Source organism: Solanum tuberosum, unplaced genomic scaffold (genome assembly GCF_000226075.1).
Source record: "Solanum tuberosum cultivar DM 1-3 516 R44 unplaced genomic scaffold, SolTub_3.0 scf00004, whole genome shotgun sequence".
Classification (NCBI taxonomy): domain Eukaryota; kingdom Viridiplantae; phylum Streptophyta; class Magnoliopsida; order Solanales; family Solanaceae; genus Solanum; species Solanum tuberosum.
The window spans coordinates 3,432,464-3,459,688 of NW_006238930.1; the positions used below are offsets into that span (position 1 = coordinate 3,432,464).

Sequence of the window (27,225 nt, forward strand, 5' to 3'; positions counted from 1 at the left end):
TCATATAGTTTTTAAATATCAAAATTTTTGTTTAAAATATCGAATTACTGTAATCTAATTTAACTTTGAAAATTAGTCAAATTGACTTTCGATTTCTTTTTAGAGTCAAATGATAATAACTTTGACTAACATTTTGCGATATAGAAAAATTGAAATTTATAGTACTTTCCATATAGTTTTAAAATATCTAAATTTTTTGTTTTTGAAATATCGAATTACTGTAATCTTATTTAACTTTGAAAATTAATCAAATTGACTTTTGAAAAACACAACATGACAATTAAAAATGGACAAAGGGAGTAATATGGTAACCAAACGTTATGCTAGGAAAGGATTCCATAGAGTTGTCAAACAATTGAAGAAATGAATATCATAAATGTTTAGTTAAATTTAAACAATCTTACTAATTCAACAACTTTTTCCTTAAACAAACCCTATACTTAATTAGCATTTTTTGTTTCTGTCTCCAAAGCTATTAGCAATCCTTTTGGGAAGTCCATATATGGGTACAACATTGGATATTCTTCTTCTTTCATTGTCCACCTACAAAATAAATGATGATTATTTTATCAGATGATCAAATATGATTTAATTTATTTTTAAAAAAAATATCAAGATTCAAACTAGTAGGTTTAGAGACCAAATTAATGATAATAAAGCCTAATCATATCTAGCCCGTTAAAATAAGGGCAAATCTAGAAATTATCCAAGCGATAAAGGTAAAACTGATGATGAATAGTATAACGAGAAATACATTAAAATAATAGTAAAAGGTTATTTTATTTTATTTTTACTGATTGCCATATTAAATACCTGTAATTGAGGAGAAGATAGTGTAGGAAGAAAGATGCTTCTAATTTACCAAGCTCGGACCCAGGACACAACCGGGATCCACCTCCGAATGGGACCACCTTATGGCTTGTAGCTGGATCCTGAAATTTTATTAGGCTTAGTGTCCTGACATGCCACTTTAAGTATTAAGTGCCGCACGGAGCGTTACTGAAAGTCGTGTGGTTTAGGAAAATTTTCATGGGAACAAAATGAGGAAAACTTACGGTCCATCTCCAAGGGTTAAACTCCGATGGATTTTCATGCAGCGATGGTTCAAGATGTACTGCAGATAAAATAGGAAGCACTTTCCAGCCCGCTGGAATATGATATCCTGGAATCCAAGCACAATGATAAAAAGAAATATTGCATTATGCATATTTAATCTACACTAAAATATAATATAAGCTCTTTAATGATTTCTTGTTCACAAACCTTTGAATTTTACATCCTTGATAGCTTCCCTATGAACAAACTTAACCAAGTTTCCACAACGTAGAGTCTCATTTATAACCTGAATTATAATGATATTAAAAAGAAAAAAAAAAAGTAACCATAGATAATAGTTCATACTAATATATAAGAGGAAGTTTAAAAAAAAGTACTCACTTAATTAGTTCATCAAATGAAAACGTACACTAGAAATGCAAGGGTTACATGTTCAAATATATGGCCCAATTGATTAGGTTGAATTGAAAAGAATAGAAGATTGAAGAATTACCATAGTGGTGAATTCCATTTGCTTATAATCTTCCCAATTTAGGGGTTCCCCCTCCTTTTTCTTTTTCCTTATTGCGAGGTGTTCATCCTGATCATATGATAAATCATTAGTCTAGAAGTATACGTCTAATTTTATAATTTAGAAGAGAATTATAAAATTGAACATATATTTGATTTTACCTTCAAAGTTTGAAGAGCTTGTGGTGATTGGGCAAGAAAATAGACGAGTAGGGACAAAAGTCCTGAGGTTGTTTCATAACCTGCTAACAAAAGATCAAGTAAAATGCTTACTTTCTCCACATCACTAATTAAGTCTTCTTTCACTAAAATCTCATCAAAAGGGTCTCCTTTTTGCTGCCCATTTTGTACTTGCACGTCTTTTCTATTTTTCCATTCATTTAGTATTTGTTTCAACGTGGCTGAAATCCTCGTACGAGCCTGCTAGCAAAAAGAATTGTTAAACCCGAAAATACTTTTTATCAAGATTTTTTTCGATATCTCTGATTAATGATGGAGGAGCCCTCGTGCCAAATAGTGTAAGAAAAAGTACCTTGACCGCCTTGGCATAGGGTGTCCACGGAAGGTTAATTGGAATGGAGACAAATCCTTTCATAAATGTGAGGAAATCTTCTAATAACTGCAAACCAAGTGGTTCTCCCGGTTGCATGTCCAACAAATTCATCAACATCAAATTAAAGCTAAACTGCAAATACAAATTCAAATTACACATTAATTAGAATGTTATCCCTAAGGGTGTGTTTGATAAGACGAAAGTTATATTTTTATTATACGGACCTGTTTAGCTTGTTTTGAGAAGAGAATAAGTTGATTTCCTCTCCACGATTCCATTAATGAGATACACAATTTATCAATGCCACCGAGAAAATTCGATGTGGAACTGAATTTGTTGATGAGGCCAACTTCAATGCGTCGCAACTTTTTGTGACGTTCAACATCAGTGACAATCATCAAAGAGTGCTTACCAAGAATGTCTCTAATTGGCTTTGGGTAGCTGCTTTGGAACAATTTGCCTTCTTTTTGAAGGACAAATTTGTTGAGCTTTAAGTCACACGAAATTATAGTTGGAGACCCAAAAATATAGGATTTGAACACTTTTCCATATCTGAAATTCAACCAAGAAAACATTTAGTCTTGAGCATAGTCATAGACGTGGCAAAATAAATCTATTTTTCGTAAATTCATCTAACCAAGCCCAAGTTTAAACGGACTTATGACTCGTTTGTCATGAACTAAATACCCAACTAGTTGATTCTAAAATGACCCGTTAAATTATTGGGTCAAAACATGTTTAAGTACTATAATCTAACTAATCAGAAGGCGATTCAAATCTGTACATATAAAATCAAATTGAAGATCCGAAATTATAATAATTTAAGCAAAATACACTAGCTAGCTTTCACTTCTTTCTTTTTTTTGAAGAAAAAAACAAAAATGAAAAAGGATTGGTTATTTCGTTATTAAATCTATCTTGACACCTCCATGATTACGGATTGATTTGACCCTTTTTAGTTAAATGGTCCATTCTAATTAAATTTGATCCAGCATGCCCAATTTCCACATCAAAACAAATCAAATTGACAACATAAGAGAATTTAGACTGAAAATTTAATATATATACCTAGAGCAACGTTGTTGCAAGAAGTTACCAATGGAGAATGATTTATGAGGGGAAAAAAAACCAAATGCCTCTCCAACAAAGGGAAACCACATGTTCCCACCAGGTAAGCTTTTAGTATCATGTTTATAAACTAAGAAAAATAAATGGTGAAACATGAAGACCAAAATTACAGTACCAAATAACAAGGCTAATATCACAGGAAGGAGAAAAATCATCATGATGATTTGATAAACAAAAAATATTTAGTACTAACAATTTTGTTTAGAGTATGGAGTTATCATGCCCTGTCAATCATTTATATATAACCCATCAAAATTAAGTTGGAGAAATTATATGATTATATTTCCAAAATCGTAATGTATCTTGACTTTTTTTTAATTAAAAAAATACCTTGACTTGACTCTATATATGGAATACAATTATCCATGTACCAAAAAAAGCTATAAATTCAATTATATATTCACATTATAATAATATACATCATTAAATAATAGACCTTTTATGATCATTTAATTTAATATAATTATTTCTTTTCCTTTGTAATCCTATACTCTAGATAATTATGACATTTATTAATGACATTTTATTTTATAGTTGTAGAGTATTCAAGATTCATATTTATACACATAATCTCCTATTCACATTTTAAAAAATCTTTGAACTTTGATTAAATTTTCAGTTACATACATTAATTTAACCTTTGCAAGAATTTTAATTCCCTCCTAAAAAAATTAAATGCTATTATTACACCCTTTAGTGATGACTCTCTTGAAAAAGTATGATTTTTAATTAAATAATAAAATAAAAATTCAAAATTGATTACTTAGTACAAAATTTTATTTTAATTGAATATTTCACAATTTGTTATACTTAATTGATTATCATCATACAAAATGTCATTTTTTATAAGGGAAAAGGCATATAATCCTCCCTGAATTTATATCGAAAAGTCAGTTGCACACTCAAACTATTATGGTGACCTATTACATACCTAATATTGTTCAAAATGATATTAATACCCCTTTAGAACGTGACATGGCAAAAAAAGTGTCTTCGCCTTCCTTGAGGTGCGTGACAAGAAAAAAATATATGTTAAAATGACAACTTTGAACACATGACACTATTTTATTGGCCATTATATAATTATGTTTTATAATTTTTAATATATTAATTATTTCAATTTCCTTTCTTTTTTAATCTTTTTTATTGGTGGCCCCAATTCTTTAAAGCATTTATATTTTTCTTTATTTTGAGTTCTTCTTCTTCTTAAGGAATCACCACAGTTGTCATCATTGATTGTTTGATGGAAGGACATCCAACACTCTACCCTTAAAGAGGAACTTTAAAAAGAAATAGAAAGGAGTGGAGAACATGATGACTTCCATAGAAAAGTTAATAATTTTCATGATTTTTCCATTTGAACTCGCCAGAGGATTCACCGGAGAAGGTTACCGAAAAATAATCATGAGAAAGATAATGATTTCTATTGAAAATTCTATAACATTAATGCATAAAATTCATGATTATATTGCCTAAATTTATCAAAAGTTCATTGAAGAAAATGATTTCTCCATCTTTGTCTTCTCTATTCTCGTCGGAGCACTGCCTACAACCACCACAATTTCTATTTTTATGTCATAAATCATCAATAGCATATTTGATTAATCATTACACACAAAGAATAATAATGAAATGCTTGATTTACATACATATAGTTATCAAGATTTTTAAAGAATTTTACAGATCTGAAAAATTTATTTGTTCCACCGGCAACAATGGAGTTGCCCATCGCCTATCGCCGCCGCCAACATCTTTATACTTCTTAATTGATTTACTGACTCCTATTTTCTCTTTAAATTTTTATCTTTTCCTTCAATTTATGAACAATGGAGAAGAAGAAGAAGAACTAGATTTTAAAAAGAGAAATGTATGGTGAGGAGGAAGATGTTCAATTTTTTATTTTTTTGCAAAAGTTTAAGAAAATATCAAGAGATAAAGGTTTTTAAAAATTAAAAATAATAGTATTTATGTCTGAAAACGCGTGTACAACACTTTTTTTACACAAAACTGAGAGTGTCTTCGGAAGGGGTATTATAATATCACTTTGAACAAGATTAGGTGTGTAATAGGCCGCCACAATAGTTTGAGCGTGTAACTGACTTTTCTGCACAAGTTTTGAGGAGAATTCCTTTTTTAAAATATTATTATTATAGCATTGAGTGATAACATGGCACACATAGTATGCTCATGACTTTTTGAAAAAGTACGAAAGGCGAAAAAAAGCAAAAGTTCAATTTAGCATTGCAACATTTGTTTTATTACATTTAAATATTACTCCATAAGATTAATAGATTAGCGATCAATCTTAACTCTTATTCAACAACTTTATATTTAAAGAAATTCATCAAGATCAGTTGTTTCTGCCTCCAAAGCTATTATCAGTCCTTTTGGGAAGTCCATATATGGGCACAACATTGGATATTCATCTTCTTTCACTGTCCACCTACGCAATAGATGATTAATGTTTTTATCATATAATAAAAAAAAAACATCAGATAAAGGCAAACGACGATGATAGTATATTTAAACAATAAATAGGTACATTTGAGTTTTTTTTATGTATTAAATACCTGTAATTGAGGACAAGATGATGTAGGAAAAAAGCTGCTTCTAATTTGGCAAGCTCGGATCCAGGACACATCCGCAATCCACCACCAAATGGGGTCACATTTTTGCTTGTGGCTGGATCCTGAATTTCAGAAAAATAAATTGTGTAACTAAATATTACTATTATAGTAAAAAATAAAAATCACGCTTAATTTATATATGGTCCGTTGAAATTAATATGCTTCACTAGAAAAAGGTAAACTTACGGCCCATCTCCAAGGGTTAAACTCCGATGGATTTTCATGCAACGATGGATCAAGATGCATTGAAGAAAATATAGGGAGTATTTTCCATCCTGCTGGAATATGATATCCTGGAATTCAAGCACAATAATGTAGCTCAAAAGAAAAATTACACTATACAAAAATAAAACTAAACATATATATATTCATGACGAAATACTTATTATATATGACGACTGAAATCACCAATATGATGAAGGAAGTTCATTGACATGAAGATTATCACAAATTTGTACAAACCTTTGAAGTCTACACCCTTAATAGCTTCCCTGAGTACAAACTTCACCAAATTTCCACAACGTAGAGTTTCATTTATGACCTGAATTATAATGAGAGTTTAATTTTTCTATAATACAAATGAAAACATCCAGAGAATTACCATAATGGTTGAATTGAAAAAGTAGAAGAATTAATTATATACCATCATGGTGAATTCCATTTGCTTATAATCTTCCCAATTTAAAGGTTCCCCCTTCTTTTTCTTTCTCCTTAATGTGCGGTGTTCATCCTGATCATATAATAAATTAATTAGAGAAGTAATTGGTATTGATATAATTTTATAAATGTTAAATTAGTTTGATGATTGAAGAGTTACTTTTACCTTCAAATTTTGAAGAGCTTGTGATGATTTAGCAAGAAAATAAACTAGTAGAGACAAAAGTCCAGAGGTTGTTTCAAAACCAGCAAAAAGAAGGTCTAGTACAATGCTCACTTTTTCCACATCACTTAATTTTCCTTTCAATAACATTATCTCATTAAAAGAGTCCTTTTCTTTTAGTATTTGTTTCAATGTGGATGCGATCCTTCTACGAGCCTGTACTCACCACAAAGAATCATACATTCAAACTTGAGACGTTTAATTAAAAAATAAAAGTATGTAAGAAAAATTATTAGTACCTTGATGGCCTTGCCATGGTGTGTCCACGGAAGGTTAATTGGAATGGAGACAAAGCCTTTCATAAATGTGAGGAAATCTTTTAATAACTCCAAACCAAGTGGTTCTCCAGGTTCCATCTCCAACACACTCATCAATATCATACTAAAGCTAAACTGCAAATTCAAATAAAGTTATGTATACGTATGTATGTATATAGATGACGAATTAAGTGGACGGACCTGTTTAGCTTGTTTAAAAAAGAGAATGAATTGATTTCCTCTCCATGACTCCATTAGTGAGAGACACAACTTGTCAAGATGACTAAAAAAATGTGGTGTACACTTAAATTTATTGATGAGGGACATTTCAATGCTTCGAAATCTTTTGTGACGGTCAAAATCAGTGAGAAGCAACAAAGAGTGTTTCCCAAGAATATTTTTCACAGGTTTTGGATAGCTGCTTTGGAACAATTTTCCTTCATTTTGGAGGACAAATGTGTTGAGCTCCAAGTCACATGAAACAATGGTTGGAGCCCCAAATATGTTGGATTTGAATATTTTCCCATATCTGAAATAGAATCAACATAATATACACCGTTAGCGATGGAAAAAAATAAACTTATTTTTAGTTATATATGATTCGTTTAATTTATCTAAGGTTAAATAGGTTGGGTCAAAACGTGTCAAATGGTGTAATATAATGGATGAAAATGTATTTATATACAGAAGATTGGATATTAAATTTGATCAAACAATGTTCTTGCGCCTTATCTGCCTTATTCAGGGCAGATTTCTTGTATCGGAGCAAACAAATTCAATGATTTTCTATATTCTATTTATTTCTCTTTTATTTATTGTTGACTTTTTTTTCCGCCATTTTCCACGCATCATAACAATTTTATTCGATAGATAGTCGTAATAAAGAAAAGTAAGTAATAATTTTAGTAGTTACTAAAAAATTATAAAAAAATAAATAAAGCAACTAAATTAGAGTAATAATTAAGTGGGCGACTTGAGTTTTAACCGGCCATTTCTTAGCCCATTTGAAACCAAGTAACTTTTGAGTGGATCAACAACCTATTGGCTCATGCAAATTCAGTCCAACCTGTCTTTAATCTTCCCCAATTAAATTTGATCAAACAAGCCCATTTGCCACACATGATAATAAGATTTTGCATGAAAGTATATATGATGAAGTACATACCTAGAGCAATGTTGTTGCAAGAAATTGCCAATGGAGAATGATTTATGAGGGGTGCAGAAGCCATATGTCTCTCCAATCAAGGGCAAACCCATGCTCCCATTAGGTAATCCTTTATGGTCATGCTTATGAACTAAGAAGAAATGCTGAAAGATTAAGTTTAACACAAAAATTACAGTACCAAACAAGAAAGCCAATATCACTGGAAGGGGCAAAATCATGATGAAACAAATTCTTCAGTACTAATAATTTTGTTTGGAGCATGGGATTATCCTGCCTTGTGCAATCAGTTACTTATATAGGCCTATAGCTCATGCCCAGAAAAGTTGCTAATTATAACATGTCTCATCTACCTCAGATAAAAAATTATCTGTACAATTCTTGTATTGACTTTCTTCTTCCTGTTGACTATGATTCCCTTATAAAGTTGCTTACTTTTGTTTTACAACTAAAAGTCTTATAATTTGAAGTAGCTTACTTGAAAAGTTATTGACTTTATTTCATTTTCAAGGTCATTCAACCATTGTTATTTCATTTAGGGATCGTTTGGTGTCATGGTTAATCTCGGAATAACTTTAAGTAGCTTTTAATATGTTGTTTGTTTGCAAAGGCTCGGATAACTTATCTCATGATTAACAATTAGTTCTGGATAAGTTGTACCTCACTGGAGGTGGAATAGTAATCCCATGATAACTTATCCTGAGATAAAGTATGTATAATAACAAAAATACTCCCCTTAAACTCTCTTTTATACATCACTTTTACATTCATATATTAACAAACTAATTTTTAACAACATTTATAATAGCATTCACAACCTTAATTATTCGTTGTTTATATTTTTATAAATACAATTTTAATTTATGAATATATTATAAATTGAATTTATTTGCCTAATTCTTATGTTTATTTATCTTTCAATTTCTCTTAAAATGTTCACTCCACTAAATTACATATTTTTAATTAATAGTTTATGTTTAATTACAACATTTATAATAACATTCACAATCTTAATTATTCTTTTTCCTGTTGACTCAACTTTGAATGATTCTCTTATAAAATTGCTTAATTTTGTTTTATAACTAACAGTCCTATAATTTGAAGTAGCTTACTTTAAAAGTTACCTAACTTTATTTTATTTTCAAGGTCATTCAACTATTGTTATTTCACATAGGGATCGTTTGATGTGATGAATAAAAGGACTTAATCCCGGGACAACTTTTGAGTAGCCTTTAATTATTGTTTGGTTGCAAAGGCTCAAATAACTTATCTCAGGATTAACAATTAGTCCTGAGATAAGTTATCCCTCATTGGAGGTGGAATAGTAACCCCAAGATAACTTATTTGGGATAAAGTATGTAAAATAATAACCCCCCCCCCCCTCTTAAACTCTCTTTTATACCTCACTTTTACATTCATATATTAACATACTAATTTTTAATAACATTTATAATAACATTCACAACCTTAATTATTCGTTGTTTATGTGATAATATATTTTTCTATTGAAAAATTACATTTTATAAATACAATTTTTATTTATGAATATATTATAAATTGAATTTATTTGCCTAATTCTTATGTTTATTTATATTTTGATTTCTCTTAAAATGTTCACTCCACTAAATTACATATTAATTAGTTTATTTCTCATTTAAAAATTATATTTTATATATCAATTAAAATGTAGATAACTTTAATAATAAATTTTCTTTTACTTTAATAAACTTAATATGAAAGATTTATTTTTAAGCTAAATAAGATGGTAATTTTATTTTTAAACTAAATAAGATGAAAGTTTTATTTTTAAGTTAAATAAGATGGAAATTTTATTTTTAAGCTAAATAAAATGTATGTTTTATTTTAAAGTTAAATAGGATGAAATTTTATTTTAAAAACACACAGCACAATCATGAAAATACACACATAAAAATATTTAAGCTAAATAAGATGGAAATTTTATTTTTAAGAATGAATAACTAAAACTTGTAAAATCCTTTGGGGTGACCCCCGTGGTTTGAGATTGGGACTTCCATGTTGGAGGTCTCAAGTTCAAAACCCCTTGCCAACGAAAGTAAGGAGTTTGCCTCTGGGTTGAGCTCGTCGCACCAGGCAAGCCTGGTGCGGGTTACCTCTCCTATGTGGTTGCGCCTGCGGATTTCCTTTGTCATCAAAAAGAAAAAACTAAAGCTTGTAAAGAAAATGTAAAAAAAAAAAAAAGAAGAAATGAACTGTTAAAAAGTCACCCAACAAATTTGATTGATTTTTTCATTAAATTTTTTTGAAATATAATTTTTGTTTTAAACTTAATTTTAATTAAAAAAATAATAAGACACTCATTTAAATTATTTTATTGACTTGATCCACTTCACCAATCAATTGTTTTATTTTATAACTTAAAAGTCGCATAATCTAAAGTAGCAGTGATCATTTAGTTATATATGCCTATGTCCATGCCTAGATAAGTTGGTAATTTAAACTATCGCATCTACATCAGATCTGTACCATTCTTGTATGGACTTTCTTCTTCTGTTAAGTAGCAATAATCATTTAGTTATATATGCCTATAGTCCATGCCTAGATAAGTTGGTAATTAATACTATCTTATCTACATCATATCAAAGATTATTTGTACAATTCTAGTATGGACTTTCTTCTTCTGTTGACTCAAACTTCGAATGATTTCGTTACTTAATTTTATTTTATAACTCAAAAATCGCAGATTAGTAGCTCACTTAAAAGGTTACATGCCTTTATTTTATTTTCAAAGTCATTCAACTATTGATATTTCACTTGAAAGGTCACCCATGCAATTTAAATAATTTTTTTCAATAAATATTTCAAATATATATTTTTTATTTTAAACTTAATTTTATAAAAAATAATAAGATACCATTTAAATTATTTTATTGACTCGATCTACTTCACCAATCAAATATACAACATACTAAGAAAATGTGTGGTATTATTATTATTTAAATTCCAAAAAGGAAGAGAATTTTTTCAATATAAAAGAAACAAACTCTAGAAAAAAAAAAAGAATTTTGTCAATACAAAAGGAAAATACTAGAACTCCACATTGTTCTAATTTACATGGCATATTTTGAAAGTTAAAACTTTTAAATTTTGACTGTGATTTCAGCCCTGCAGTCTTGAGGGACGTGGGCTACCAGTCCAAATTACCTATGGGCCAAAAAAGTTAATTTGAACAATTTAAAACACCAAAAAGCCCAAATAAAAATGATAAATTGATGTGTGTGTTCATCAAAGTCAAAATTAGACATGTTTCTCACCATAGCTCCAAATTCCCATCCCAAAACATGGGAATCCTCAAACTTACACTTGTTTCCTCTTCCATCCAAATTAAAAACACAGCCCTCAATAATAATTCCAAAAGCCTATTATAAAAATGAAGATAACAACAATTCTACGAAATCAACAGCAGGAAAAATCAAACGCATGGTACTTACTCAACAAGGAAGAACCAAACTTAACATTTTACCAGACAGGGAATTTTATGCCTTTCCAAGATTCGTCACACACGTCGATGATCGTTTCATTTCCAATTTAACAAATCTTTACCGGTAAGGGTGTCAAAATATACTAGACATATGTTATTGATCCAATTTAACGTTTGGACTCCCCTGTTTTTATAGGAAATGTTTGAGGCCTGAATTTGAGATTCTTGACCTTATGAGCTCATGGGTGAGTCATTTACCACAAGAAGTGAAGTACAAAAAGGTGGTAGGTCATGGACTTAATGCCCAAGAGCTTGCCAAAAATCCCAAATTGGATTATTTCTTTGTGAAGGATTTGAATGAAGATGAGAAACTTCAGTTTGAAAATTGCAGTTTTGATGCTGTTTTATGTACTGTTAGTGTGCAGTATCTTCAACAGCCTGAGAAGGTCAGTCATTACCCTAAATTAATTAGATGGTGATTAGTCATTTCTTTTTGAAATCTTAAGCCTTATGGTGTATGATGTATTAGCCTAAATGATCCCTTAATTGGATTATAATGATTGATGATTTGGAAGAGAGGATAGAATCAAGTGTTACCACAACCACATAGATATTGTTGCAAGATGTGTGGTTCATTATAAGCCACACAAAATCCAAAGATATGGAGAAAAAGTTAGTTAGATATATTAGTACTAAATCATGCATCACAAGAACACAATGTTTAGTTTCTATGTTGATCATTGTATTAATAATCCCTATAATACAATGTTACTATTAAATTTCAGGTTTTTGCAGAAGTATTTCGAATTCTAAGACCTGGAGGAGTGTTTATTGTAAGTTTCAGTAACAGATTGTTCTACGATAAAGCAATTAGTGCATGGAGGGACAGTTCAGGGTACGGAAGAGTGCAACTTGTGGTACAATATTTTCAATGTATTAAGGGATTTACAGAGCCAGAAGTGATTCGTAAATTACCAAGTAATGATGATCAAGAAAATAAATCACCTCTGAGTAAAATAATGCAGTTGATTGGGTTGTTATCAGCTTCATCTGATCCTTTTTACGCAGTTATAGCTTATAGAAACTTTAAACCAGTGCATGAATAAATTTGTATTCATACATTGTAATTGTAATTCAATTCAATTTGTAGTAAACGTGGGTATATTATTGTGTTACATTTTTATTTTTATTTGTTGTATAAGCCCAATTTGTAATTAGTAACCACAAATCATGTGCTGAAATTCTGTTAACTTCACTTTATGGACTGGCTTAATTAATTACAAGCCATAACAAATCGTCTTATTTAGGCTTATACAGGAAGAAGATATAATAAACTCGTTTGATATTTACATTAACTTTTAGTATCACTTAATTTAACTAATATGCACTCTAAACTTAATTTATCATCTAAATGAATCAAATCATGTTGTTTGGTGTTATTAAAATGAGAGGTGGTTAAACTTAATTCATAATGAATATGACTCAAGTATCCCCTTTTGTTTACCCTTTTAAAGGTCGTTTAGTTGGTGGGATGAGATAGACAAGGATATTCTATGAGATTATTTTATTTCACCTTTTATATGAGATAACTTATTTCACGATTATATAAAATAATCGTAGGACTAGGTAACACATATTACCAAATTTGCCTTATAATAGTCTTATGACCAAAATTATTATTCTTATCCCACCAACTAAAAAATTTTAACATGAAAGAAGAGGAACGATATTTATTTAATTCATTGAATAATTAACTTTTTTTTCAGAGCAAAGAACACAGCCTGTATAGCTCAGTGGTAGAGCGTCAGTCTTGTAAACTGAAGGTCTGTAGTTCGATCCTGCATGGGGGCATATATTTATTTTTGAAACTTTTACGTCTTCCTTTTTGGCAAAACCCTAGCGGATGCAATTCTCTGTTATTTTTCCTTTCTCTTTTTGGTGGTTCTTGAATTGTTACTCCAAATGGCTTCAATTCTTCGGAAAGCTCTGAAGAACCAATTTCAATCTGCCACAACAAGAATCATCACTAACCTTAATAAATCCGAACCGGCAATCCTCAGTTCTACCCCTCCTCAGCCACCAATCTTGGCTCATCCTTCTTGTAGCAGACGAAATCAAATACCCTTTTGTCTCCAACGCGAAACAGAGGATTCAAATCAGAATGTTTCCCCTTGCTCGCTGGTTTATCCAAGTTTCTCTTTCGGGCTTTTCCTAAACCCCATTTCTCAAATTGGGGTAATTAAATCTGAGAATGATGGATGCGTCGTCGTAGAAGAAGATTCACTGAAGATATGGGCGGATAGTGTGAAGAAAAAGAGGAAGAAGAAGATGAATAAGCACAAGTTGAAGAAGCTAAGGAAGCGCTTGAGGAGGAAGACAAAGGCATAGGTGAAATTTGATGTCCCTTTCCAGCGTAATGTTAATTGTTTCTGACTGAAAGATAGTCCTTTTTCCCATGTCCATCACCATTTTGGGTTGAAAATATAGCTCAATTTCGATTGCTAAATCATGTTTTAGGAATAATGAACCTTTTTTCATCCCGAGTAGAGATGTATGTTTGGGATTTATTGGTCAGGCTTTGTGAAAGTGTTGCAGTCTAACATAGATAAGCCATCATCTTAGAAGCTTTTAGGGCAATTCTGAAGAACTCTTGAGAAATCTCTTCCACATCTATAGCTAGTTGTTGCTGTTATTTACAATTATCTGAACTCTGAAGAACGGATCGATAACTTGTTGTTGTTATTATCGACAATGATCTGAACTCTGAAGAACCGATAGTAATAGGTCAAAAAGAAGTTACACTTGATTTTCTTAATAATTTATTTTGCAGGGCTTATAATTTGCTTTGACATCTTCTCTGTTGCCTTCACATCTCACCTCTTTCTTTGGTGATTTGAAGAGCTTCATATCATTAAATTACTTTTGGTTGATTTCATCCCTTTAACTACTGTTGTTTTATATGCTTCACTGTTCCATTCTTCTTCATTGTGCTAATGTGTCGAGAGTTTGCCTTGGTAAATTACAGTATGGATTTTGCTTTTTATGGCTGTAAAGAATGTGTGTGCTCTAAGAGCATATGTGTGTAGTTGATATAGCCAGTAAAGAATAATTTGCATACCCAAGAGTGTGATCTAAGTTCGATCATGCTTCAAATCCCAGTAAATACAAAAATAACTTGTCAGATTCTTCCTATCCTAAAGCCTTGGTGGACAGAGCTACTGCTATGTGTGGAAGATATAGGTACACCGCATAATAGTTGACGTGTTTGCGTACTAGCCCAGACTATTTTTATAAAAAACAAAATAATATGGGAAAATAAATAATAGTTGACGTGTTTAGGGCAAGTTCCCTTATGATTGGGCACCATTTGTGGTCTAACTCGAGGTTTTGATCCTTAAAAACAATTCCCGAAGGTGACATCATTCTAACTAAATAAACAATAATAATGCGTAAATGTGTTATAGTTTTCTTTTCATTTGCGAGTATGTGGGTATATATCTGTCTCTACATGTAAACCATATTTCCTATGCCATTTATGTGAGAATTTTTTTTTTTTTTTTGATTGAGAGATTTAGGTAGGCCACTTGGGTTTTGCTATGTTAACATGGATTGAAATCTTAACTGGGGACCGACTTTGCTTGGGTGGTGGGCAAAAGGTATAGCAAACACAAGAGGGAAAAAAAGAGAGAAAGAAGAAGAGTGCCTGAGATGTCAGGCCTTCCATGTTCCAATTAATTCAAATATTGAAACAATGGGATAAAAACTAGGCGAAACTACTGTGAGGCGCAGAATTAGATTAAGGCACTTGAACTCTTGATACTACCTGATTTGATCTTGATGCTTTATTTGTGCCCTCTGTTTGCTTGATAAGATCCTTGTGCCTTTACCTATGATTCCCTTATATCCTGGGAAATCTTCCTTTAAGAGAAGAGCTACTTTCCCGTCCATTGCTATAATTTTTGTCATACAAGTTTCCTGAGATTCTCTCATGGTTTAGGGTCCAACTTTGTAGGGAGCTTATTCACCTTAATCTGGACCTAGGTTGCTTGAGCTAGTCCTGTGGCAAGTATTATGAGCTAAGTAGGTCGGCTGATTGAGTTGTCACCCATATTGTGAACTTGTGAGAGGGCATCTCTTTTCTTAAGTTGATTAGTTTCTTTTCACCCATTGTTCCTGGTTTTCCTTGATTCGTATTTCAACTTATAATCGGCATTTCATTGAGCCAGTTCTGAACAAAGGGTGTTGTTATTGAATGTATTGAGGCTTGAGATGCTTAGAATGGCCTATGTCTCAGAGGTATCTGGTCTACTTGGTTCAGCATGCTGAGTGCTCTCCGACTTTAATTATTGTGACGTTCAGTCTAGGCAGGAGAAGATATCAAAAAAAAAAAAAAAAGATCTCTCCGAAACCTCAACCTCCTTAAGGATCTTGTAATGCTTGTTCTTGGTCATAGGCCTTGGCCTACTTGGTCACGTAGGATACAACTATATTGGAGATTCCACATTTACCCATATAATATTTCCAGGTGCTAGTAATATGTTTTGCCATGTGCAGCAGAAGTATTTTTTTTCTCAATTTTCAACTAACACAATTGCTTGATGTCCAAGACGTATAGTTTCTTCTTTTATAATGGTTGTATCTTCCAGTGTACTTCCAAGTGTTGTCCCAGAAGAATAGCCTTTTATGCAATCCCTCTCACTTGTGTTTTCTTTCCTTCCTTAGGGGTTGTTTGGTAGGTGGCTAGGAAGTAAGTTATACTATGTTTGGTGGCAGTATTCTACTATGTATAAAATTAATAGGTGTTTGGTTTGGAACTTAGAAACTAACATGTATAAGTTATGAGGGAATCTATGCATAGTTTTAATGTCTGGGGTTGGATAGATTCTTGATATTCCATCATGAAGCTTTTCATCTGTTCTTGATTTTTTGTATGCTTGCATGGTCATCCCCAAATTGAAGATGTGTAATTTAACTTGATCATTGCAAATCTTTTAGCTTTGCGGTTGGAGTGTTAGAGATCCAAATTGTTTCTTATGTGGATTCAGTTATGGTATCAAGAGTGGATGATTTAGCTCATTAATGGAAGCTGTTATAAATCTGGGCGAGTGATGATGATATTCCCATCGCCACTGTTTAGCTCCTCCTCACTTATTTGCAAAAATGAGTTTGGAACTTGTCATGTGTTTCTTACATAGTAAGAAGCTGGAATGATGTTCGATATTGTGGTATTTGCTATGATATTGTACCCATGTGTTTCTTACATCTACTACATATAGGGGATTCATAATTAACTTCACTCTCCAAACACCTATATATATGAATTAGATAAACAAAACTTTTGAGGCCCGAGAATAACTTTCCTCAAAGAGATATTATTGGTATATTACATGGTATGTTGCCTAGACTTTTTTAAAATGTTGACAGGTGTGTGTCAAAATTTTCAAAATAGTTGGAAATGACAATATTTTTGAACAGTTTGAACAACATATATTATTTAAGGAAATGCAATAAAGCCACTGTATGGCTCCCTACAAAAACAACTATATTCTCAAAGGTACTCACCACTTTTACAACTCAGAAATCCTTGTAAATCTCATCATTCTTTTGTGTATTCACCACAAAATTAGGAAATGCAACTGTGATATCTCTGCAAAATAAATAACAAAACTTATCTTGTGAATTCTCTAAAATGACCAAAAATTTTATAAACCAACTAAAAGTGGAGTCTACTCACTACTTTTTTATCTTGTTTTTTTAATAGACACTTCATGAAGTTTCAAATTTCATGGGTAAAATTCTAAGACAATTTAAGACACGTTAATCAACTAGATTTTTTGCTAGTGTTATTGAAAGAACACCTTTGTTTGTCATATTTGATTTGAAAATCCTATCATTTTCTTGATGTTATAGAATTTCAAGTTTGAAATGAAAAAAAAGGGCTAGCCGGCCTCAGCTCACAACCCTTCTAGGATTGGGTTGAGATGAGTATTTACGAGCCTTCCAAATGAAGGACAGGGCCGCCTAGCACATCAAATTCTTTGACCCGTGAGTCTTGGGTCGGGTTGAGTTGGGTTGACTCTTTTTGACAACTCTAGTTATTTAATTGTCACACTTATATAATAAGAGAATACGATCAATTAAATTTGAATTAGTTTTTCTGATATTTTTTAATTCAAGTAACTAAATATTGTAATATTTTATGTTCTGGACTTTATAATTAAAAATTTAAAACGATAACTTTGTCGAGGGAGAAATTAATTGCAGTTATCATACAGAAATAACTTTGTCTTTCCATTGAGAAATTAATTGCAGTTATCATACAGAAATAACTTTGTCTTTCCTTTGTGATAAAGTTAAGTGAGACATTTTTTTTAATGAGTTGTTAGTTAAATTTACATAATATGACAATCAAAATATATACTAAAAAAAAAGTACTAAATTATATATCATATTTATTAAGAATTTGACTATAATCTATATTATAGTCAAACTGCATTATTGACTATTATCTAAATGCTTTATCTGATTAATTATTTTTTATGTGTTGTTAGTTAAATTTTCATAATATGACTAATAAATTATATATTATATTTATTAATAGTTTGACTATAATCTATTGATTATAATTTAAATGTTTTTATTTCATTAATTAATGTTTTTGAGTTGTTAGTTAAATTTACATAATATGAAAATCAAAATATATTAATAGTTTGACTATAATAAATATTACAGCCAAATTATATTATTGACTATAAGTTTGATATTATTAATCTAAATGTTTTATGTGATTAATTATAGTCTAATATGTCTTAAATTATAGTTGAAATTTTGATTATAAATAGCACTGTTTTTCTTCCATCAAGTACCTAAGACACAAAATAAAATAATATTCCATTGAGGAAAAAATAATATTAGAAATGATGAACTTCACAAAAGTAATATTGACAATTTTTTTAATTGTGAATGTTTTAACAAATGTTGAAGCTGTTGGTGAGGAAAAAATGTCTTGCTCAGCAAAATGCTTTATTCATTGTGCAAGTAAAGGTAGGGCTAACGGGGATTGCTATAGTGACTGTATGAAAAAATGTCAGGGAGGTCACGTTTCTGCTCAAGAATTTAAGGTATAATTTTATTTTACTAACTTTTTTTAGTTAGGTTGGTATCACATTATTTATGACATTTATTTTGATTAATTTTATGCAGATTCAAAGCTAATGAAGAGATGCGTGTTGTTTTTGCAAAAGCATAAGTCATAAAAGAACATTAGGATGAATATTTATATTATATATCTTATTGCTCTAAATGTACTGATTGATATTTTCATATAATGAAATGGAAGAAATATTTTTGAAATTTCATCTTTTTATTGATCAGTCCTCGTTTCATAAAGTTGCAAAAAAGATAAGTAATTATGTCCATTTGTCAAGCAATAAATTAGCCTCATAAATAATATTGGTTATGTGACACACAAAATAAAAAATTTCGATAAATAATGTGACTCAATAAACATTATTGTATAAGTTGTCAATTGGATTTACACAATATGACCATTAAAATATGTAATATGAATTATGGATGGGCACCCCCCCCCCCCAAAAAAAAAAAAAAAGTGGAAGGTTAACCATAAAGATAAAAAGTATTAAAAAAAAAACTTAGAATCATAATTTTTGAGGGCAAATTAATAACAAATAAATATCTTTAATTTTCCCTTGGAAAATATTAAGAAACATTACTGTATAAGTTGTAATTTGATTTACGGAATATGACAATTATGAGTATGTTTGACATTGTTGTTAGAGGACCAAAATCACTTATTTTGAGTAAAAAGTATATATTTTGAAAAATAAGGTGTTTAACTAACCAGTAAAACTCTTTTTTTAAATGAAGTAGAAAGAGTTTTCCTACTATCAGAAAGAAACTAAAAATTTATGTTTCTTAAAAAAAAATAGCAGAAGCAGAAAATTATTTATTCAAACCCAAAATATCCTTGTCATATTTAAATATTTACAAATATATCACTTATATTTATTTTTATTTTTTTATGATGAGTTTTTCGAATAAGTTATTTTTAAATTTATTTTGCTTGATATTTTTTATTATATTTAAATCATCATGTCAATGATATATCAATATTTAATTTATTTATTTTCATCTATGTATAATATTGATTGAAAAATTGAATATGTACATTTTAATTTAATAAAAAATATTAATTTATTTTTTTTATAATAGATATTTAAAATAATATTAATATTAAAAGTGCATTGATACTTGTCCTTTTACGTAATTTGACTCTCAAAAATATTGATTAAAAAATTTAGTCAAACACAATTTGTTTATCAAAGAACTTTTCAAATGAATTAACCAAACACAAATATTTGTTCCAAAAGTACTTTTCTTAAAAGTTTTTTTGAAAGTGCTTCTAAAAATAAAAATAAAAATATTTTTTTAGCAACAACCACAAAATAAATAAATTATGGAAGGTTAACCCCAAAATAAATAAATTAAAAATCATGGAAGGTATTTACAAGTTTGACTATAATTTAATTTTCTTAACCATATTATAATACTTATTAATTCAAATGAAAACTTTGGCAATAAATAGCGTTATTTTTGCATTTTCATTATTTTTTTATGTTTGTTGGTTATTATTAATTGTATATCAAGGATGACACTAGGATTTTCCACTAAAGAATCACTAAAAGTAATTGAGAGCTAACATTTTTTATTAAATATATGAAAAATGTAGTTAAAACAAACAAACAGAAATAGATAAAGTATCGGAAAAGCACATAAATTGCTCACAACTTTGAATTGATGACTCGCCATGGAGAACGGAGGAGCAGATAAAGTGCACCCATGAATTTTTGTGGTGCTTGGTCAATATCGTTACAGTTTACCGTTCGTTTTTTTTTATCTTTGCAGATGGAAATTGGCCTAACACCTGTAACTCCTTCTGTCCTATATAACTCATTGCCTTCAACTTCTTCATTGTCCTCATCCTTATTAATTTGCACAGTTTTTTCTCTTTAAAAAACTACTGCAAATACTGAAGGATCATTATTCTTTCAAACTTTTTACATCAAAAAAATCTAAAAAGGAAAAAAAGAAAATACCCAAAAAAAAAGTAAAAATGGCTCGTCAAGTTATTGTTTTGGCTCTGGTATTTGTTGCCATTGCTGGATTTGCTTCGGCAGATAATTCCCCAAGCAGCTCCCCTGCTGCATCCCCGTCTTCAACCCCATCAGCAACATCGCCATCAACATCCCCCGCAACATCACCATCCACATCAGCAACATCACCCGCATCATCACCATCTACATCTACTCCAGCAGCAGCTTCACCAAACAGCAGTAGTGCCAATGCACCTGCTGCCGCAGCCACCACCCCATCATCCTCTGACTCATCTCCTAAGGCAAGTACCCCATCATCATCATCATCGTCATCCCCATCATCATCATCAGCATCATCTCCTAAATCTTCAAATTCCGGTTCTGTCCCTTCCTCCTCTTCTCCAACTTCAAGTGCGGAAACTCCTGAAGAGGAACCCGCATCACCACCATCTCCCGACAGTGAAACTGCTACCACACCCACTACCTCTACCGCTCCCGCCGCTGCTACACCTGCTGAGGCACCCGCCGCCGACGCCAGTGGCGCAACTACATTGAAGGCTGTCTCCTCTGTTTTTGCTGCTGCAGTCGCTGCCGCATTCTTCTTCTAATTGATTCATTAATCAATACTTACTATTTTTTAAAATTCTGTGAAATTAATTTTCCACAGAAGGAAATTTATTACTTAAAAAACAGAGAGAACAGCTAACGAATTTGTTGATTTAGTGACATGTACTTGTAACTTCCATCATGTATATTTTGTTGTTTTAATTTGCTTTAATAAAATGATCAAATGAAAAGATCTGATTGCTTGAATAAATATTTTATTTGCCTTGTTTTCTTTTTTCCATTCACTACCACTTCTCCATGATGGGCTCGATTAAATTCCAAATTAACACTAGAAAATTTCATATTAATAAGATAGTAGTTTATTTAGTTAACTAATTTGATGCCTACAATTCCAGCAGAGGAATAGTTATTAATTGCTAAGTGACTCAATTGTCAAAAAAATGGACTTATCAATAATGTCTTAAATTCCTTAGTTTGTAGCATAGGGTCATTTCCATGATTGACGGAAAAAGCTCCTAAGAAGAGTGGAAAAAAGGTAAGTGTATTGACCAATCAATTTCTTCCACCTTGAATAGACAACTGAAGCAGTCGTAAAAATCCCATGCATGTTCACATTAAATATCGGATCTTACCCAAATAACGAGAAAATAACAAAAATAGACCCTTATATCTGTGATATATGCAAAATAATTTCTAAAATATGATCTCAACTGTTTTGATCCTTTGAAGATCTCCGTCAAAAAATAAAAAAATTCAGTGGGAATTCACATTTCGAAGGTAATATTATTTTTAGCAGTTTCAACTATTTTTGCTCTATTTCTAGAGTTTGCTATAACTTTTCTTATGTGCACAATATGTGCTATGTTTAGTATATTTTTGTAGTGTCTAGTACAATTTTTTAGATTGATGAAACTTTCCTGGTGCGATATATAGGCAGATGCGACGTATATTTAAATTGAATCCAATAGTTTGGCCAAAAATATAAATTTTTATATGTAAATAAAATATAATCAATGTGTTGAACAGAATTAAGACTACTCCTATAAAAGTTAAACTCATCAAATATGAATTCAGGATCAGCATTTGTATAGATCATGCATTTGTGGAAGACTATATATAAAAGGTCGTTAAGCATCCTAAAAATCATGATATTATCAGTGAACATTTAGTTGCTGTTTAATTTTAACCATTTCCTCGTCGGTTTGAAATTTGAAAATAATAAAATTCAAACTTTGGAACATGACTATAGTAATAATAATATTGATAAAATGCAAACTAAGTTATAAAGTTTATCTTGATTTGCTAGTCTGGACAAGTAAATAAGTTAAAATAAAGGAAGATAGTAACACATTAGGGAAAACCCAAGATAGTCACTATATCAAGGAACAAACAAACGTCCAAAGGACAATAATTAGTAGTAATAGTCTGTCCTCGAAAAATTTAGAAAAAGAAAACGATTGAAATATAAGTTTTGCGAAATGGTCTCCATATATTTTCCGTACCATTTTCAGCTTAATTAAAACACTACTTCTTTCACTATCGTCATCTAGTAATCGTAAGTTCTCCCTTGTAAAATAAATTTAGTGGCCATTTACTAGCAGCGGGAGCCTTTTTTGCAGTTAATAGGACCGGCATTTGTGGTGATTGATCCAACTAAAGAAGAAGGCCTAGCGCTTAAGCTTGAAGCTCTGGCATAAGTAGATGATGATGCACCTGCCCCTGTTTGCCTGAAATACGCTCCATTTAACATCAAATCACCTTCTGATCTCCAGTTCCAGCTTCTCCACTGACTTTCTGGTGCATCCTCATGCTTTGTCACCTGTTAAATTTCAACTATTTAGTGTAATCTTATTACATTTCAAATTCTAGTGTAAAAGATAACGACGTACAAGCCTAAAAAAAAGAGTAAAATTAGCACATTGGGAAATAGTATAGGTCAGCGCCGAGCCAAAAATTTGTACAAGTGGATTCAAAAGTAGCAATGTTCAAACCCTTTTACTAGAATTTTCTGTTTTATATCACGAGAATTCAATACTACTTTTAGTATAAGTAACAATTTTCTTTTAAATTTATTTGTATGGTATTATTATTTTTCAACTAACGTTTAAAAATCATGGGTCAAAGAAAAATTATTTCTCTATATGAGATAAAGTAATTTAATGTTCAGTGTTGAATTGAAATACCTCTTTGCGGTATTTTTCATAGGGAGCAAGAAACCTATTGCCTTGGCTATTAATAGTAGGTGCAGCACTACCACCAATGGCATACATTTCCCAGTGAGTATAGTCATTATTGACCACATGGAAATAACCATGTCTACACCTTGGCATTCTTTGCACCAACCCTTCACCAAAATGATTAAAAGCAACTGTGACTTGCATGCCTTGGTCCTGTGTAAAAGAATCACTATGTCCCAACAACATCACCTTATCATGATGAGTAAAATAGTTGTTAGAAATCGTGATTGCTGTAGATCCATGAATTGCATCAATTAAACCATCGTGGCAATTAGACAAAGAACAATGGTCCACCCAAATATTCTTCCCTCCGAAAATTGATATACCGTCACCGTCAGAAACATCCCACCATCCGGAATGGTTTGGTGAGTCCCTAATGTTGCCGTTACCACTCTGTTTACAATCGTGTATATTAATCCCGTGTATTATAATGTTACTGGTGTGGTGGATTGTAATGCACGGACCACCTGAAACAATAGTAATCGCAAAATATAACATATATGAATTTTAGAAAAGAATGAAATTTTAATTCTGGATCTGCCTCTGACCTGAAATGTGAACACTCGCGCCACGACCATCTATGGTTTTATAAGAGTTCATGACGAGCTCTTGTTTGAGCTGAATGACCATATCCCTTTTGAAAATGATCCATAAAGGCTCGTCTTGTATAACAGCATGTCTTAGAGTTCCGGGTTTGGGGTTCACGGGGTCATCGTTCCCTGAATCAGTAACCACGTAAATTCGGCCATTTTTTCCTCCAATGGCATTCTTTCCAAAGCCAATGGCGCAATCAGCTAATCGCTGGCGATTTTTCTCCCAATTGGGGTTGCATCGCCAGCAATCGTCGATTGGATTCCCTGATCCGCACGATAAATATCCCAAATTCCTTCTCGTCAATGACGCATTGATGCTCCTGTTCAAAATAACAAAAAATAGTTAATACCAATAAATTGAATAAAAATAGAAGTCGTCACTACTCACGAGTGGTTTTTGTGTTACCTATGAACGTCTTGTACAACAAGTTCTGGGTCTTGGATAGAACTAATTACGAGTAGTGGGGCTAGAAGAAGGAGGGAAAATGTTAAGAGAAAAGTAGACATATTTTTAATGGGGGTAAAGCAGAGTCTGCCCTGTAGATAGAAAAGAATATATTGTGTTGAGGTGAGGTGAGTAAATAATGAAGAAAAGGAGGAGGGGTTTATAAAGGAAGAAAATACCCGGGATGAATGGCGTGATTAAACTAGAGGTGGGCCTCAATTGATTCATAATTTCTGATGATGTTCTTTTGGATTCCCACTTGGTAGTTTTGATCGTTAGGTTAGTTTCTAGTTTCTACATTAATAATGTACCCCATCCCTACTAAATTTATTGTTATATTTCGTTTTTCTACAGTTAATTTTGATAATCTTCAAAGTGAAAATGAATTTAGATCAACTTAATATTTTATAATTAAAATCTAGATATTCAAATATTCAAAAAGTATTCAATGTTACAACTCTTCTGATGTCAATTTGAGGAAATATAATACTGATCAATATTTATGTAGTTTTCTTCTCAAGAAATGAAACCTAACAATTAATTTGGAATGGAAAAATATATATATTTTTTAAAAAACAATACTCCAATCATAGGTATACCATTTAAATTTCCCACCAAAATTTAAACAGATGTAAAGAATATTTTATATTTATTCATCTAATGGTAATGCATTAATATAGTAATGGAGTATTCTATGTTTGCCTTCCCACCCCATTGAAAAAGAGATGCATAAGACTAATTAAAAGATTAGCAGTAGAAAGTAGAAATAACACTGCATGTGATTACGGCGCCCATAATGATAATTGGTAAACGGGAAACTTGTTTAAGCGGCGTGCTTTGTTGTAACCTCATGCCATTAATCAACAATAATTAAATCTATTCAGTGTCGCATTATAAAAATTTCTACGTACTGAATGTGATTTAACCGATTTCAAAAGGTTATAACACCATTTAAATTATCACTTCCCCATCACAAAATATTTGTTATATTTCACTTTTTGAGAGTTAAATTAATTAATTTCAAAAGTTACATTGAAGTAGTTTAGCTCAATATTTTAAATATTAATAATTAAAATTCATACAGTTTCATTCTTGGGAATAACAATATGAAAAATATTTTAAAACGGAAGAATTATAATATCTACGATCTACACTAAGTATAGACAAGTACCTCTAGGTGGTCTTAAATGACGTGGGTAAAATAAATATTGTTTACATTATGAGGGAATTAAAAAATTCGTCATTTTTATTTATATGTCATTATTTTTTATTTCATGTGCAAGAAGAAATTAAGTACATTTACTATATTATCCTTATTAATTTTTTTAAGTCAACTTTTTAATAAATAAATATGAATTAATTTGACGAATCAACATAAATTATTCATTTAGTTTTCTATGTTGTTTAAATGCATATTTTCAAAACTAATAACTTATAAGGATAAAATTGGAAGAATATTGTAATTTATACATTGATTTTATGAAATGCAATATATTATGGACCAACTAATGAAATATAAAAAGAAATGGAGGGAATAAGAGCCGGTTTGGATTGGCTTAAAAAAGGTAGGTTTTAAGTCAAAAAACAAAAAGTCAAACTTAAATGACTTTTTAAGCAAAAAATAAAAAGTAGGGGAAGACCTATTTTTGATTTTTAACTTTTTTAAAGTCATTTTAAACTTATTGTAAGTTATTTTTAACCTTGTTAAACACTTCTAAAGGCTAAAAATGACTTAAAAATAGATTTGACCAACTTTTAAGCCAATTCAAACATGCTCTAAGAAGTCTTGGGAAACCGATCGATTTGTTACTAGAAAATAAATGCCAATAAAGTCAGTTGTCATGCTCTTATCATTGTAACATTAATTAGATGATGAAGTGATTTCTGATTTGGTTAAGAAGAATGTGGCAACACAATATGCATGAAAACTAATTAATATTCTATACTTTGTGACAGTGTCCAAATATTTGTCAACATATTAATTCTATGAATTCTTTACATATATTTTCCTCACAAAACAAGAAGTCAAAAGAGAACAGTAACTCTCTTTTTTTCAAGTATATTTTTGAACCCTTGGGGACCGAAATAAGTGGTATTTTTCCCATCAATTAAGGAATGGTGCTATAGAACCAAATTCACGACAAAAAGTAAAATTTCTGTGTTGTGTGTGATTATTGACTGCTTTATTTTGCTCTGTTTTAAACACTTTATTTAGTTTTTTCTCTATAGTTATAATTGATTCGGTTAAAAAAATCCATTTTAATGAACTATGGTTATTCAGAAAACATTTTGGTCTTTTTGAGCACCAAATAATCCCACAAAAAACAAAACTTTCATTATAGTCAACACTCAGCATTAACGACAACATGATAAGTTTTCGTGACTGCTTTTTTTTTATAGAAATATTGGACGGATATGTTTTCATAATTCCTTTTTCAGCCAAATTATATCAAAGGTAAAAAATAAGGTTTTTTATCTTTATTCTACTTATATATAAGAGTGAGTTTATGATGGGACATTTGAATGTCCCATCATAAACTCCCTATATAATATTCTACTTATATTCTACTTTTTTTCTACTATATAATATATATAATATATATTTATTTTCTAAGGGAGTTTATATAATATATAATA

General features: G+C 30.8%; 5 protein-coding genes and 1 non-coding gene across 6 annotated transcripts; 2 read left to right on the forward strand and 4 right to left on the reverse strand.

Annotated features, from left to right (window-relative positions):
• Positions 1-440: 440 nt before the first annotated feature.
• LOC102582442 (cytochrome P450 724B1) lies at positions 441-3,279 on the reverse strand. The gene is made up of 9 exons (XM_006338735.1): positions 3,188-3,279; positions 2,344-2,671; positions 2,099-2,251; positions 1,729-1,986; positions 1,550-1,636; positions 1,264-1,342; positions 1,056-1,162; positions 814-932; positions 441-543 (listed from the first exon to the last, which is right to left on the reverse strand). The coding sequence occupies exons 1-9, from the start codon at positions 3,277-3,279 to the stop codon at positions 441-443; spliced, it is 1,326 nt and encodes a 441-aa protein (XP_006338797.1).
• Positions 3,280-5,578: 2,299 nt separating this feature from the next.
• On the reverse strand, positions 5,579-8,929 carry LOC102582784 (cytochrome P450 724B1-like). Its single transcript, XM_015308083.1, has 10 exons — positions 8,834-8,929; positions 8,177-8,319; positions 7,417-7,540; positions 6,994-7,146; positions 6,698-6,910; positions 6,518-6,604; positions 6,392-6,415; positions 6,061-6,168; positions 5,818-5,936; positions 5,579-5,690 (listed from the first exon to the last, which is right to left on the reverse strand). Exons 1-10 carry the CDS (start codon positions 8,927-8,929, stop codon positions 5,579-5,581), a joined length of 1,179 nt encoding a protein of 392 aa, XP_015163569.1.
• A 2,507-nt stretch (positions 8,930-11,436) lies between these two features.
• Positions 11,437-12,822, forward strand: LOC102583120 (uncharacterized). The gene is made up of 3 exons (XM_006338737.2): positions 11,437-11,757; positions 11,830-12,079; positions 12,419-12,822. Exons 1-3 carry the CDS (start codon positions 11,456-11,458, stop codon positions 12,737-12,739), a joined length of 873 nt encoding a protein of 290 aa, XP_006338799.1. The 5' UTR covers positions 11,437-11,455; the 3' UTR covers positions 12,740-12,822.
• A 590-nt stretch (positions 12,823-13,412) lies between these two features.
• TRNAT-UGU (transfer RNA threonine (anticodon UGU)) lies at positions 13,413-13,484 on the forward strand. The gene has a single exon. It is a non-coding gene; the product is annotated as a tRNA-Thr (tRNA).
• A 7,260-nt stretch (positions 13,485-20,744) lies between these two features.
• Positions 20,745-21,655, reverse strand: LOC102583451 (sodium/potassium/calcium exchanger 1-like). Its single transcript, XM_006338738.2, has 2 exons — positions 21,602-21,655; positions 20,745-21,350 (listed from the first exon to the last, which is right to left on the reverse strand). The coding sequence occupies exons 1-2, from the start codon at positions 21,653-21,655 to the stop codon at positions 20,775-20,777; spliced, it is 630 nt and encodes a 209-aa protein (XP_006338800.1). The 3' UTR covers positions 20,745-20,774.
• A 978-nt stretch (positions 21,656-22,633) lies between these two features.
• On the reverse strand, positions 22,634-24,709 carry LOC102586644 (probable pectate lyase P18). Its single transcript, XM_006338575.2, has 4 exons — positions 24,550-24,709; positions 24,099-24,463; positions 23,497-24,017; positions 22,634-23,132 (listed from the first exon to the last, which is right to left on the reverse strand). Exons 1-4 carry the CDS (start codon positions 24,648-24,650, stop codon positions 22,908-22,910), a joined length of 1,212 nt encoding a protein of 403 aa, XP_006338637.2. The 5' UTR covers positions 24,651-24,709; the 3' UTR covers positions 22,634-22,907.
• Positions 24,710-27,225: the final 2,516 nt, after the last annotated feature.

What these genes read in the sequence shown, in the direction of transcription:
- LOC102582442 (XM_006338735.1), bottom strand. Translation starts at nt 3,279, where the DNA reads ATGTGGTTTCCCTTTGTTGGAGAGGCATTTGGTTTTTTTTCCCCTCAT. An exon ending in TTGCAACAACGTTGCTCTAG is followed by an intron (nt 2,672 to 3,187) that starts GTATATATATTA and finishes GTTGAATTTCAG; the next exon opens with ATATGGAAAAGTGTTCAAAT. An exon ending in CCTATGCCAAGGCGGTCAAG is followed by an intron (nt 1,987 to 2,098) that starts GTACTTTTTCTT and finishes TTTTGCTAGCAG; the next exon opens with GCTCGTACGAGGATTTCAGC.
- LOC102582784 (XM_015308083.1), bottom strand. Translation starts at nt 8,929, where the DNA reads ATGTATAAAAGAGAGTTTAAGGGGAGTATTTTTGTTATTATACATACT. An exon ending in AAGCTCTTCAAAATTTGAAG is followed by an intron (nt 6,605 to 6,697) that starts GTAAAAGTAACT and finishes TTATATGATCAG; the next exon opens with GATGAACACCGCACATTAAG. An exon ending in AAATGGAATTCACCATGATG is followed by an intron (nt 6,416 to 6,517) that starts GTATATAATTAA and finishes ATTATAATTCAG; the next exon opens with GTCATAAATGAAACTCTACG.
- LOC102583120 (XM_006338737.2), top strand. Translation starts at nt 11,456, where the DNA reads ATGTTTCTCACCATAGCTCCAAATTCCCATCCCAAAACATGGGAATCC. An exon ending in AATTTAACAAATCTTTACCG is followed by an intron (nt 11,758 to 11,829) that starts GTAAGGGTGTCA and finishes CTGTTTTTATAG; the next exon opens with GAAATGTTTGAGGCCTGAAT. An exon ending in ATCTTCAACAGCCTGAGAAG is followed by an intron (nt 12,080 to 12,418) that starts GTCAGTCATTAC and finishes ATTAAATTTCAG; the next exon opens with GTTTTTGCAGAAGTATTTCG.
- LOC102583451 (XM_006338738.2), bottom strand. Translation starts at nt 21,655, where the DNA reads ATGAAATTTTCTAGTGTTAATTTGGAATTTAATCGAGCCCATCATGGA. An exon ending in GAGCCCATCATGGAGAAGTG is followed by an intron (nt 21,351 to 21,601) that starts GTAGTGAATGGA and finishes TGAATCAATTAG; the next exon opens with AAGAAGAATGCGGCAGCGAC.
- LOC102586644 (XM_006338575.2), bottom strand. Translation starts at nt 24,650, where the DNA reads ATGTCTACTTTTCTCTTAACATTTTCCCTCCTTCTTCTAGCCCCACTA. An exon ending in CGCGAGTGTTCACATTTCAG is followed by an intron (nt 24,018 to 24,098) that starts GTCAGAGGCAGA and finishes CTATTGTTTCAG; the next exon opens with GTGGTCCGTGCATTACAATC. An exon ending in ATGAAAAATACCGCAAAGAG is followed by an intron (nt 23,133 to 23,496) that starts GTATTTCAATTC and finishes GAAATTTAACAG; the next exon opens with GTGACAAAGCATGAGGATGC.